The 13583-nt window shown below is 56.5% G+C and overlaps 1 protein-coding gene across 4 annotated transcripts in view; it reads left to right on the top strand.

Annotated features, from left to right (window-relative positions):
* The first annotated feature begins 2068 nt into the window (after positions 1-2068).
* GRIP2 (glutamate receptor interacting protein 2) overlaps positions 2069-13583 on the top strand; it is a 92371-nt gene continuing 80856 nt past the window's right edge. For 2 of the 4 annotated variants that reach the window (XM_060161071.1, XM_060161070.1), the window contains exon 1: positions 2069-2172. In XM_060161071.1, the coding sequence (XP_060017054.1) occupies positions 2118-2172 (55 nt within the window). In that variant the 5' untranslated portion in view covers positions 2069-2117. The remainder of the gene's footprint in view (positions 2173-13583) is intronic. The other 2 variants (XM_060161066.1, XM_060161069.1) reach the window with 1 other exon arrangement.

The following is a 13583-nucleotide window of genomic DNA, read 5'->3' as shown; positions in this document are numbered from 1 at the left end:
CACGTCCTCCCCGCTCTGCTCCTTGGGTAGCACCTGACACAGTGCCAGGGAGCTTCTTGGTAAGACCTGGGTCTTCTGGCACCCAGGGAGCCACCTCCCAAGTCAGTTCCGAGTGGCTGGACTTGAGTGACTTCTGAGTGGATCCTGTGCCCCTTTAGATGGAGACAACCCACGGCACTTTGAACTTGGGAAGAGTTGGGAAACAAGCCAACTGAAGCTCAGTGGGGCACACTGAGTCAGGATTCAAACTCAGGCCTGCCCATCCTCGAAGGCTTGTGTTCTCCGATTTCTCCCCTCACTCTGCACAGCTCTCTTGGAGATCTGCTGTTCAGCGAGACGCCGGGCCTCCCTTCCCTTGGGAGGGCTCGCAGTGCAGTGGGTAGGTTTGGGATGGGGGTGGCCCACACCCTGTCTCGTGTCTCCGGAAGGAGCTGTGTGATCTCTCTCAGGTGCCCGCTTCCATCTTTCTGGGCTGCCCCCTAGTGGCCTCTGCCACCCTCGCCGTAAGGATGAAGGGACAGAATTCCCCACTGGAGTCAGTAGAAAGGGCCCAGGAATGCTGGCCTCACTGAGTCGCCCCAGCAGGGCTTTCCCAAGCCCGACCTCTGCCAGCAAGAGTCTCCCGATGCATATGGCTGGAATCCACGCTGGGGAGGCCCTCTGAGCCTAGGGCCTGCTCTCTTTGTTAAAACAGGTTGATCTGCAAACTTCAGGGCGGCATTATGACGTGACAGAACCAAATGGAGACTCCTGGGTGGACTCAGAAGGACTGGGAGATCAGTGAGGAGGGAATCAGTGTCTCACTGTGTAATTTATTTCTAGTAACTGCTGGATCTGTTTACTTGAAATTGCCCTGCACTCCATCCATAGTGGGGAGCCTGCACCTTGGTGAACACGGGGCCAAGGCCTGGAGGTGGGATTATTGCAGAGTGACAGGGATTGGCAGGAAGTCTGCGTGCGGGAGAAACCTCCAACTTTCTGAATGGAGGCCCAGCTGCTGGTTCAAGCACGAACTCTGATTTGTGTGGTGCTGTGATTCCCGAGAGGGTATCTGGCCCTCCCCGTGAAGGTGTTCTGTAGCCTGATCCATTGTTGGGGCCTCAGTGGTTTGGAGAAGGGACGAGGAAGCATGAGCTGCCCTGGTGGGGAGGGACCAGAGCCTAGCATCCAGTCCACCTCTGCCACGCACCTGCTCCGTGACCCTGGGCCCCCTGCCGCCCCTGCGTGTCTCTGAGTGTAATGCTGCTTGTCCTGCCCACCTCAGGGGCTAGGCGGGGGGGTGGGGGGTAGGGGGGGATCAGAAAGGAGGCTAGCTGTGTGTGAGACAGGAAGGGACGCCAGATACATTTATTGAGCACTTGCTGGATGCCTGGAGCACTCATAGGTATCCATCGACTCCACCCACCCAGCCACTTGGGTGGGGATTCTCTCATTATCCTGTTTTACAAACCGGGGTAAGTGTGGCAATTGGTGTTGAAGCGGGAGGGCCTCGGACTCAGCATTCTACACTGATGGCCCCTGAGATGCCTGTGCTGACCTCAGGGGACCCTGTCCTTGTCTGCAGTGGCTTCCAGGCTTGGAGGGGGTCAATCTCAACCTAGTTTGAAAAGCATTACTGAGACCCAGCAGGCGAGGACTCCAGCAGGCAGGGATGTCTGAAGGCTGAGCAAGCCTCCTTGTGCAGAGAAATTCGAGGCGTCAAGCCGGAGAGGAGGAGCATTCCTGGGGGAGGGCCTGCAGTGCAAAGGCCTGGGGGCATCAAACAGCCCAGCCTAGGGAGGAGGGAGGGGGACTGGCAGATTTTTGGCAAAAGAAGGGGTGGGCGAGGCGAGCACTCTGGGAGGAAGAGGACCAGGTTGGGTGGTGGAGGCTTACCACCGGGTCTGGTACAGCCGGGAGCCGGGAACCGCACTCCCCAGGCCGGGGCTGTGGGGGAGGAAGGGCCCTACTGATGCCACCGCTGCTGGCTCCGGGGAGGATTATCTATTTTAGCAACTGGGGAGGGCGGAGCAGGGAGTGCCCAGCCTCTGCCAGTAGCGCAGGCAGCCCCGAGGAACGCGGCGCAGCACCGGGCGGCTCAGGCAGCCGGGCCCTGGGCCCCAAGGGCAGGCAGCGTGATGCTGGCTGTGTCGCTCAAGTGGCGGCTGGGCGTGGTGAGGCGGCGGCCCAAAGGTACGGGGCCCCGGGGACTGGGGCTGGACCCGGGTCTGGATGGAGGGCGGTGGCCGAGGCGCCTTGGGGAGTCCCGGCTTCCCCTCCCCGCCCTGTTACCCCTTGCTCCGCCTCGACCCTATCTGCCTGTGTGCCGCTGGGTTCTGGGTCTCTGTCCCTGAATCTGTGCGTGTGACTCCTTTCTCTGCCCTGGCCGTTTCCCCACGTCTCCATCTCTTTGTCTGTCTGAGTCTCTCTAACTCCGTCTCTTCATCTTTCCCTCCACCTCTGTCTCTTTCTGTCTCTCTTTGTCTGGTTCCCTCTCTCCTCCCTCCACCTCTCTGCCTCTGAGCCGACCTCTCTGCTCCTTGTCTTCTCTCCTGCTCTCTCTTGCTCTTTTTGTCCCTGTCTGTGTCCCCTCCTGCTCTCTCTGTGACTGTCTCCCTTGCTCTCTACTTTTCTTTACCACCGTCTCCTTCATCGCCCCCTCACATGGCATGTCCCTGGCGGCCTTTCCTTTTCTCCTGATTCAGGGCATGGGGCTGTCCGGGTGGAGCTAGTGTGTGTGTGTGTGTGTGTGTGTGTGTGTGTGTGTGTGTGTGTGTGTGTGTGTGTGTGTGTGTGTGTGTGTGTGTGTGTGTGTGTGTGTGTGTGTGTGTGTGTGTGTGTGTGTGTGTGTGCGCGCGCGCGCGCGTAGGGCGAGGTGGGGAGCTGGGGCAGGGGGCCGTGGGCAAATGCAGGACTTGGACCTGGGTGCCTGAGCCCCAGAAGGGGGCTCCTGAAGGAGGCGAGGCTGTGGTGGGAGTTGGGGGAGGGAGGAGTGTCTAGAGCAGGGAGTCCAGGCCTCCAGGCCCTGTGACCCCAGGTCTCAGCTGTGGCCTCCCTGTGTTGCGGTCTCATCTGCAGCATGGGGTGGCAGGAGATGGTGGATTCGCAGCCTCTATGCTTCAGGCCTCAGAACTAAGAATAATTGTACTGTTCATAAGAACAAGAGTAACTGACATTAATTCAGTGCTACTGTGTGCCAGGCGTTCTGCTAACTCACTGATTCCTCACAACAGCCCTGCAAGGTTGGCCCTGTCCTTATCCTGAATGTACACGGGGGAAACTGAGGCACAGAGAGGTTAAGTAACTTGCCCATGGCCACACAGCTGACATCCAGAGGTTTTCTCAAGCCAATTCTTATAACTGCCATGAGCATTTTCTAGACACTGAGGGACCTACATGGGGGGAAGTGCTGCTTCAGGAGCGGTCAAGAGGTAGCAGGGTCTGTGGGATGACAAAGGGCTCTAGACCCTGCACTGGCCACGGACAACTGGTGGTCTGACATCCCAGAGGTCCCTGGAAGCCCCTTCCCTGGGGACAGAGTAGCATTAAGAACAGTATTTCCCTTGGGGCTTCCCAGGTACCCCTGTGCTGGGACTGTCCCCAAGGGAGAATTCCCCTCCCCCATCAAGACTGTTATCCTCCTGTTCAGGTCCACAGCCCCAGAGAACCCAGTGGAATCCTCCCATGCTGGAGGGATAGACAGACACATGCAGGGATAGTCTGACCTGCTTCTGATTTGAGTGTTCCCCAGGATATGGAGAACAGCCAACTACATGCCGTGAATCAGGTTCTGGGTCTTGGAGATTCAGGAAGTGCCTATATTTTCCCCGACAGACCTGGATTCAAATCGTGCCCCTGGCTCTTTCTTCCTGTGTGGCTCACTCAGAACCTCAGTTTCCTCATTGGTAAAATGTACCCAAGACAAGCCACCCTCCCAAGATTGCAGTGACGGTTAGGAAAGATTGGGGGAGGGACTGGCACACGGTGGACTCCTGGTAACCTTGATTTTCATCTTCCCATCGGCAGCTGAGCTTCCTCTTCCCCCTCAACCCTCCGCCCCCACCCCACAAACACACGGGCCCCAGGCTGCTTGTGTCTGGGACCAGCAAGCCTCTAACAGGAAAGAAACAAAGAAAGCAGAAGGGAGCACAGCCTGACTGTGAGGGCACACTGTGTGCTGATGGCTGCCAGTTACTATGGCGTCTCTCCACTCCTTCAGGGGGGCTCGAAGGGAAGCACAGGGACCTTGTTCGCCCGTATAGTGAGCCTGCACATCCATTTAAAATGGGATTTATCGGGACTTCCCTGCTGGTCCAGTGGTTAAGACTCTGCGTCCATTGCAGGGGGCACAGGTTCAGTTCCTGGTCGGGGAACTAAGATCCTGCATGCTGCACAGCGGCCAAAAAAATGAAAAAATAAATAAATAAAATGGGAATTCTCAGGGGAGAGGGATTCAAGAGGCTGGGGGAAGGGGAGGTGTTTCTTCTTTGCCAAAGTATTTTTTTAATGCGTGAGGACACATCTTCCCACTTCCAGCCCATATTTTTTAATAGACAAACCCTCCTGTTTTCCATCTTTTCTGGGTAAGACCCCCAAGTTCCTCACCCTGTGACTGCTTAAGTGGGGGGTCCCTGGGCCCCATAGCTATCTGCAACCTCTCCTGTGTCCCCCAGACTGGGATTTGAGGCTTTGCTTAAATTGAGGAGCAGTGCTTCCTGCCCGGGGCTGGAACTGGAGAAAGGGGTGCAGACCGGCTGGCCTGCCAATTTCTGCCACAGCCCAAGAGGCCGAGGGAGCCCCTGCTGTGTGCACACGGCAGTGGGAGCACTTCTACCGTGCTGGACACTCAGTGTCTACCCCTTGCCCACTTCAGTCCTGACAGTGGCCTTTTTTTCCACATCTGGACAGTAGGGAAGAAGAGGCTTGAGGAGGGGAGGGGCCTGCAGAGCTGGACCGACTCTAACACCCAAGTGCTGCACCCCTGAGCCAGGCTTGGGCCTCTGGAGGCATAAAATGGTTACATTCAATTCAAAGAGTGAGAGATTTAATTTGATGCGTGCTGATGTGCCAAGGCAGGATACACAGGTCCTGGAGCCAGTGGCCAAGTGTAAGTCCCAGCTGTGCCACCAGGGCAAGTGCCTTCACCTCTCTGGATCTCTGGTTTCCCATCTGTGAAATGGGATTAATACTGAGTGGCTGCGAGGACCACTGAGATGATACTTTCAAAGTGCTAGGTGTCAGCACCAGAAGGGGACCACCTGCAGTTCCTGACCCAAAGGGCTCAGACCCGGGGAGAAACGACTTGTAGATGATGTCAGGGCATCAGGGAGGTGGGCGGACAGAGTCCCATTGGCGCCTGGAGAAGGAAGCAATGATTTTGCTTGCAAGAGGTCAGGGGAAGCTCCCAGAGCAGGGTCTTTAAGGATGAGTAGGAGTTTTCCAGGCAGCTAAGGGAGGAAGAGAGCTTTTAGGCAAAGGGAACAGCTTGTACCAATGCCTGGAGATTTAAAAGAGCTGCCTTAGAGAAGCGGTCAGCTGACTTTGGCCAGCATGAAGGGTTTGGCACAGAAGGGAACCAGGGCAGAGGAGGTGGGAGACTGTGGAGCTTGCACTTTGTCCTGGGGGCAGTGGGAGCCATGGAAGGCCTGTGAGCAGCAGGGAGTGGAGGACAGTTCTGAGTGTTAGAATGGGCTCTGGCTGCTGTGCTGACCACAGGCAGGGATACGGGGAGAGACTGGGCTGGAGTCCAGGTGAGAGGTGAGGAGCTGGGGCTCAGTCGATGTTTGTTGAGGCAGGAGAATACTCTGTGCCATCCACTCATTTAAAGGATACCTACTGAGCACCTGTTACGTGTCAGGTACTGTTATAGACCGTGAGGGTACAACAGGGAACAAGATGGACAAAAATCCCCGCCCTCATGGAGCTGACCTTCTAGGAGGAGTGACAGCCAAGGGACAAGACGAATAAGGGTAATATATTTCCCTTATTTGGTAGTGACACATGCTGTGAAGAAACATGAGGCAGGGAGAGGGCATGGGGTGTGTGAGTAGTGGGGTACAGTTTCAAATGGGGTGTTGAGGGAAGGCCACACTGAGAAGGTGACATTAGTGCAAAGCCCTGACGGAGGTGGGAGAGGGAGGCAGGTGGCTATCCAGGGGAAGAATGCGGCTGGCAGAGGCTACAGCCAGTGCAAAGGCCCTGGGACGGTGGACGTGTTGGGTGTCCCCAGGCCGGCAAGGCTGGAGCAGGATGGGTGAGGGGCCTCTGGTCTGGCCCCTGTGCTTCTGGAGGAGCCACGGGCAGTCTAGGGATGACGAGCTTTTTTTTTTTCTTTTTAAATTAATTTATTTATTTTTGGCTGCGTTGTGTCCTCGTTGCTGCGCGCGGGCTTTCTGTAGTTGCGGCGAGTGGGGGCTGCTCTTTGTTGCGGTGTGCAGGCTTCTCATTTTGGTGGCTTCTTTTGCTGTGGAGCACGGGCACTAGGCGTGCAGGCTTCAGTAGTTGTGGCACACGGGCTCAGTAGTTGTGGCGCACGGGCTTAGTTGCTCCGCGGCATGTGAGATCTTCCCGGACCAGGGATCAAACCCATGTCCCCTGCATTGGCAGACAGATTCTTAACCACTGCACCACCAGGGAAGCCCAGTGATGAGGTTATTCAGGATAGTAATCCCCCCGCCGGCTGAGTGCGGCCTCCTGCGCGGGCCCTCCCAAGCTTTCTCCTTCCGCCCCCACTCTGTGGCGCACATCTGTGATGAATTATTCACTCCTTCCTTCCCCTCCATAATGAGACTCTCCTCTGTCTGCCTCTCTCCTCCATATCCGGTTCCCGGCATTTCTCACACTGCGGCAGCTGCGCTGGGGTCTCAGATCTGACTCTCGATGTGGAAACGAGCCTCCTCCCACCAGTGCCTAGACAGCAACCACTTCCCCGGCCTCTGCCCTCCTTGATGCTGGGAGCACCAGAATTTCAGATCACCTATGGTGTCTAGAGACCCCGGGGCTTCTTCTCCCTTTATCAAGAAGCCAAGGGTAAACTCTCATCCCTGGAATAATTCCTGGAATCCCAGCAGCCTGGAGTGAACCTCTGGACCTGTTCTTTGTTTCCCAAGCGTTTATTAAGCACTTGTTGTTTGCCAGGTGCTGTGCTAAGTACTTCATGTGTACTTTCTCATCCTCACAACAGTCCTGTGAGCTATGAACTAAATCGCCCCATTTTACAGGTGAGGAAACTGAGGCTTAAAGAGGAAGTGACTTTCCAACTTTCCAAGGTCACACAGCCAGGAAGGAAATGGTGGAGTCTGTGCACCGGCCCCACCCCACCCACCCACCCACCCAGGCCATCTGACTTCCAAGTCCAAACATCTCACTATGGGCATATTTCTCAGTGGTCAGTTATCTGGCCTCCCCACCAGGAGCAGGGGACCCCTCTGTTGCATTCCCAGCGTGTAGCTACTGGTCTGTCTTCCCCAGGCTCCCCCAAGGTTATCCGCCCTCCCTCTGCTCCCCCCGCCCCAGGACAGCCCTGCAGAAACAGTGATGGGGTCCCCCAGGGTTCCCCCTCCAAGCTGAGCAGCCGTATCATCCACCAGCACCAGTGCTGATCTTGTTAGCCAATGTCCCAGCATTGTGTCCGTTCGTTGGCTTGAATGTTCAGTCCAGCAGGACCATCTGCCTGTCTTAATTGCCCAGATAATTGTGAAGGCTGCCGGTCCTGTCTCCTCCCTGGGGAGATGGGCTGATGGAGCAGAAAGAACATCTGTCAGGCAGGGCTGGCTGGATAACCGCCCTCTCCGTGGTCCTGGAGCAGTTCCCTGCTCCTCCTGGGAATTGCCCCTCAGTTTCCCTTGTGTGCCCCCACCCTGCTGTCCCGTAGCTGGAACCCTGCTCACCCTCCCCGCCATCCGCCCATCGCTCTCCTTAGGCTGACCTTGTCTCTCCAGCCCCTGCATTTCGCCAACTTGGCCGAGGTGACGGCGACTCATAAGCAGATGTGTGGGCGGGTGAGCGGACAAGGGGAGCAGGCACCTACCCAGCAACCTCTTACAGCCACACAACTGGGGCAGCTGGGGTCCCTGCAGGTAACCTTAAGGACAGTCCCTGCCCCTCACTGAGTCTTGGTACCCCATTTGCAAAATAGTCTGTTGAGGAAAGTTTGTTTGAGGTTTGGGTCGTTTGGAGCCCAAGCTGGGGACGGAGGTGAGGGTGTCCCAGGCTGGCAAGGTTGGAGCTGAAGCAGCCCCCAGAGACTACAGGTCCTGCTCCTGCCCCAGCCCACGCATGTACCCCCATTTTATACATGAGAAGGTTGAGGCCAGTTTTGTTCAAGGTCACCCAGCCGGTCAGGGGTGGAGATAGGACCTGAACCCAGGGTCCCCTCTCAGGCCCCCATGCTGCCACTGCTGGAGGGGGCGGTGCTGGCAACGTGGAATGTTCATCGCCTCTTAGGAGTCAGGCTTATCCGGGGATGGAAGGGCAAGGCAGAGGGGGATGTCCGGGAAGTTGAAAGTGGGACTGAGGGATGCCTGAGGGCTTTGGAAACGCAGATGGGACACCAACCAGCTGGAGTATCCCCCAGGAGGTGACAGTGGGCAACCCTGGGGGACTTGCAGGATTTGGCCAGGCAGAGGAGGGATTAGGGCCAGCGCATTCTTGGGTTACTGAAAGTGTGACGGCTTGGAGGTGGGAATGGGCTCAGGGTGCTGGGAATGGTGGGAGACGAGGCTGCACAGGAGGATGGCCAGTTTTGGACACCGGTTGGCGACCTCCCAAGGATTCTTCCTAAATGGTGCTGAGGGGGCTGTGGAATGTGGGGTACCTCAGGTAGCAGGCGCTGGCCCAGAAATCTCAGTGTCAAGCCTTGTCCTCAAATAAGTGGCCCCTGACAGGGCCCACCCCAGCCCTGCAGCCCCTGCCCCCCACCTCCACCCGTGGGGTCCTTCTGCCTGGATCTCATTGGTATAGTCTCAGCTGGGCTGTACGGGCTCCTTGGATGGGCCTTCGCAAATTCTCTCCCTGCTTGAGCTTCTACCACTAATGAGTCCACAACTGCAGGGTTCTCTTTCAAGTAGTCCACCAGGAGGACAAAAAGTAAGACTATCACACAAAGCCCTTTTGAGAATGTGTGTCTGTTGGGCTGGGATTAAGGCTTTGGAGCCAGACACCCGGGTTCTTGTCTCCTGCCCCTCTGGACTCCAGTTTCCTCGTCTGTAAAAAGAGGTGATTGTGCCAACCTCATGGGCCTGAAGCAAATGCCACTGGAAGTTAAAAACACACTGATGTCCAGTGTGGATTAAAGAGCCTGGCCCCAGACTTGGGGCGGGGGACGGTTTGGATGGCCACCTGCTCTTTCTAGCCACACACCCAGGAGAGGGCCTCAAGGCAGGAGGGGAGCTGATGGGACCCCACTGGAGCCACATCCAGACTCTGAACTGTGGCCTCTCCCTACAGGGCTCAGATGCCATGACCTGGGTCCAGGCACGGCCGCTGGGTCTCTGCAGGCTGGTCCTGGGGCAGGGGCCTGGAGGAGCCACAGGGAGACAGGCTCTAGCTTAGGATAATGGAGTGACTCCCATCCTCATGACTGTTCAGGAATAGGGTGGGCTGCTCAGGAGGTGGTGAGCTCCCTGTTTGTGGAGGTATGCAAGCTCTACCAGACAGCAGAAAGGATTCCTGCATCAGATTGTAGAGGGATGAATTATTGGTTTCTTTCCAGTATAGCAATCCAGAGGTGATGTATAGTCATCATTTATTTCTCATTCATTCATTTGGCAAACACTTATTTAGCGCTTACTGTGTGTGAGGCCCAGCCCTGGGCATAGGGTCAAAATCAATGAGCAAGACAGTTGAGGGTCCCCTCTTTGGTGGAAAAGAGCAGGTGAGCAAATGCATTGGAGGAAAGGCTGGGAGAGGGTGAAGGGTACCCACCTGGTGTGGTCAGGGCAGGCTTCTTGGTGGAGGTGGCATTTCGGTCAGGCTCTAAGGATGGAGGGGGAAGGGGGTTCCAGGAAGAAGGAGGAGCCCATGTAAAGGACCCAAGGAGGGAGCATCTGAGTCTGACGATCTGACCCTCAGCCCATCTTAGCTGGGGGCCTTGGCCAAGTCCCTTCCCCTCTCTGGGCCTCAGTTTTCCCTCTGTAAGACAGGAGCAGCAATGCCTACCTCAAAGGGCTCTTGAAAGATTCCATGAGACATTGTACTCAATAAAGTGGTAAAACCTTGTGTAAATACCCTTTTTCTAGGGCATTTACACATAGAGGGTAATGCTTTTTATAAAAAATTTATTTATTGGGCTTCCCTGGTGGCGCAGTGGTTGAGAGTCCGCCTGCCGATGCAGGGGTCACGGGTTCGTGCCCTGGTCCGGGAAGATCCCACATCCCACGTGCCATGGAGCGGCTGGGCCCGTGAGCCATGGCCGCTGAGCCTGCGCTCTGCAACGGGAGAGGCCACAACAGTGAGAGGCCCGCGTACCGCAAAAAAAAAAAATTATTTATTATTATTATTGTTTTGGCTGCATTGGGTCTTCGTTGCTGTGTGCGGGCTTCTCATTGTGGTGGCTTCTCTCGTTGCGGAGCACGGGCTCTAGGCATGTGGGCTCAGTGGTTGTGGCCTGCAGGCTCCAGGCTCAGTAGCTGTGGAGCATGGGCTTAGTTGCTGCGCAGCATGTGGGATCTTCCCAGATCAGGGATAGAACCCTTTTCCCCTGCATCGGTAGGTGGATTCTTAACCACTGCGCCACCAGGGAAGCCCCAAAGGGTAATGCTTGATCAAGAGGGTGGGTTTTGGGAGTCCAGGGACAGTATTAGCCACAGGCTGAACCTGAGTCCAACCCCTGCACCACTTGGATGCTGAGGGCACAGGATGAGGGGCTGCGCCTGCTGCTCCCAAAGCCTCATCGATCACCAGCCGCGAGGGGGCGTTGCTGTCCTCAGGCTCCCGTGTGCTCCACTCCTGCACCGTTCCCGTTCCCGACAGCTCAGTTGTGTGGCTGCCCAGGCCCTCCATGTGTCACTCTGCCAGCATCTTATCGAGGGGGCTCAGGAGAGCCCGCCCCTCCTTAAATGTCATCCATGAGGCGGCCACAGTGCCGGGATGCTCCATTCAGTGCATTCTCTCCCCCGAAGCAGGTCTCCCGTCTGTCAGGACCCACCCCCTTGCCTGCCCAGCCCACCTGCTCCTGCGGGACCTCCGACCCCAGCCATGCGGGCTGGTGCCTCTCCCTACTATACTTCGCACCTTCCCCCTCTCACCCTTTGTCCAGGCTGCCCCTCTGCCTGGAATTCCCTCCCTGCATCATCTTGGAGGGTTTGGTTCCTATGTCCATCAAGACTTAGCTTAGATACCGCCTCCTCCGGGCAGCTTTCCCTGATGCCCCTGAGTGGCCTGACTGTTTGGCCCCCTTTGTTTTGTTTGGGTTCGTAGTGAATCCTTGTTGAGTGTAGTCCTTTCCACAAGAGACACTGATGTGCTGCATCATGTGTAATGTTCTTGGCACAGAGTTGGTCCTGTGTGGGCAGTAGCTGGGCCTTGAACCTGGGTCTCTTGACCCCCAGCCCAGGGTTCTCTCTAGGGCTGGACGTGTGGGGGGGTTGGGGGAGGGCACTGCCATGGTGTCCTTGGCACCCTGAGATGAGGACGTGTGACGGGGCTGAGCCCTGACAGCCTGCCCACTTATTTTCCCGTTTTGCTCAGGCACCAAGAGGGCAGGTGGGCAGAGTCTGAGCGGTCCCCGTGGGGAGGAGGGTCAGCCAAGGCCCCCACCTCCACCCAGGGACTCTCTCAGCACCCAGTTCAGTTATTTTTCTAAGGAATGTACCTTGTCCTCATTCCTCCCTCCCTCTAAACCCTTCCATGGCTGTCCAGTATCCTCAGGAGAGAGCTTCGACTTCTTAACATGCCATTCAAGGCAATTATTTATTTTTTATTTTGAATCCCAGGCTCTGGGGGGTGAGCTGAATTCCTCAGTGTGTGGCACACCTGGTCCTCAGCCAGCTGGCACCTGCTCTGGCTGTTTTATCTTACTTTGTCTCCTTCATGCCCTACCCCCACTCCCAGTTACCTCCCTCGAAACCTTCACTCTGTGAAACAGATCTTTACACATGTATGTGCCCTTATAGCACATGTAGTGCTTTATGTATGTTTTTAGTTTACATAAGTGATAGTACAGGGAAATATGATTCTCTTTCCTGCCCTCTCCCTGCCTCCTCTCTTCCCTGCTCTGTCCTCCCTCCCTTCTCCCCACTCCTTCACCTTCCTCCTCCCCCCTTCCTTTCTCCCTTTAACTCACACTGTGTCTCTAAACCTATTCACACGGCTGTGCTTCCCAGCCGGGTTGTCCTCCATGGGGTGTGGCCATCGCATTACCTGTCCCCTCCCACAGGATGGAGATGCAGGTCATCTTCACCAATGACATTCCTATTCCCGCTTAGGGATCCGTGGGTGGGGGGGGGTGGTCACCCAAGGATAACTACCAGGAGGGAGGGCGCTGGCTCTCTCATGCCTGCCTCAGTTTTCTGCCCCCCAGCAGTGCCTCTGCCTCTCCATCTCCGCGATGCTCACCAGCACCTGGTCTTGCCTGCATTTCTCATGTTTGCCACGCTGAAGAGTCAAGTGGGAGAAGCATCATTTCCCCTTCATTTCTCTGCTTACCAGTGAGTGGAGCGGCTCTGCATGAATTTGGGGCCGTTTCCTTCACGCCTGGTGCCCTGCCTGTTCATCATCATCCCCGTTTTCCTTTTTCTTCTTGTTTTGCATCGCGATGCATCCTGACTCCATGCTTTTGACCTCTAACCCTGGCAGGTCCCCAGACTCGCACTGCTGGCCCTCGTCATCAGAAGGGAAACAGGCTCAGAGCAGGAAGGGACAGGCCCGAGGCACAGAGAAAATTGGCTTCCAGGTCTCCTGCCCCTGAAGTGCCTTGCGCTCCCCCCTGCCCCTGGTCCCCCCCATGCCGTCTGGACCCTTGCAGCCCATCCCCTTCTGCTGCCATTTGGAAACAAGTCAGATCACACAGGACCCAGTTTAAAACCCTGCAGTGTCTCCCCTGGTGCTGCATCTGGAGCAGAATCCCGACTTCTCTCCTCCTCCTGCCTGCTCCCCAGACAGCCCACGCTCGCCTGGAGACTTCTCCCTGCAGCCGCCCTAGGCTCCTTCCCATCCTGTCTCAGCCTAGAGGCACCTCCTCTGAGAGGCTCCCCGACCCCCCACCTCGTGTTGTCCTGGCCCCCCTCGCCCTCCTCACCGTCTCGATGACTTACCTGTATTTGCAGGGTTTTCTCCTTTGATCTCTGTCCCTCTGCTAGACCAGCAGCCTGAGAGGCAGGCTCTACATCTGCTTTGCCCACTTGGAAACCTCGCGCCCAGCTGAGTTTCTGGCAGGTAGTGTGTGACTGAGTGACCAGAGAGGTAGGGCCAGGCCGTGTTCACACTGACCACCTCCACGGGCCCTGCACTCTACAGTTTTTCAGGCGTTTTGTTTATTCACAGAGTTTCTCAACAAAACCCTGTGAACACAGACATCTTCATCATTAAGAGGAGGGAGCTGAGGCTCAGAGAGGCCCCCTGCACGGTTATGGCCCCATGTTTCTCCTCCAGGAGGGAAGCCATTG

Source organism: Lagenorhynchus albirostris, chromosome 10, assembly GCF_949774975.1.
Source record: "Lagenorhynchus albirostris chromosome 10, mLagAlb1.1, whole genome shotgun sequence".
In the NCBI taxonomy this organism is placed as follows: domain Eukaryota; kingdom Metazoa; phylum Chordata; class Mammalia; order Artiodactyla; family Delphinidae; genus Lagenorhynchus; species Lagenorhynchus albirostris.
The sequence above is the reverse complement of the archived record's forward strand: the minus strand, read 5'-3'. Positions and strand labels throughout refer to the sequence as shown.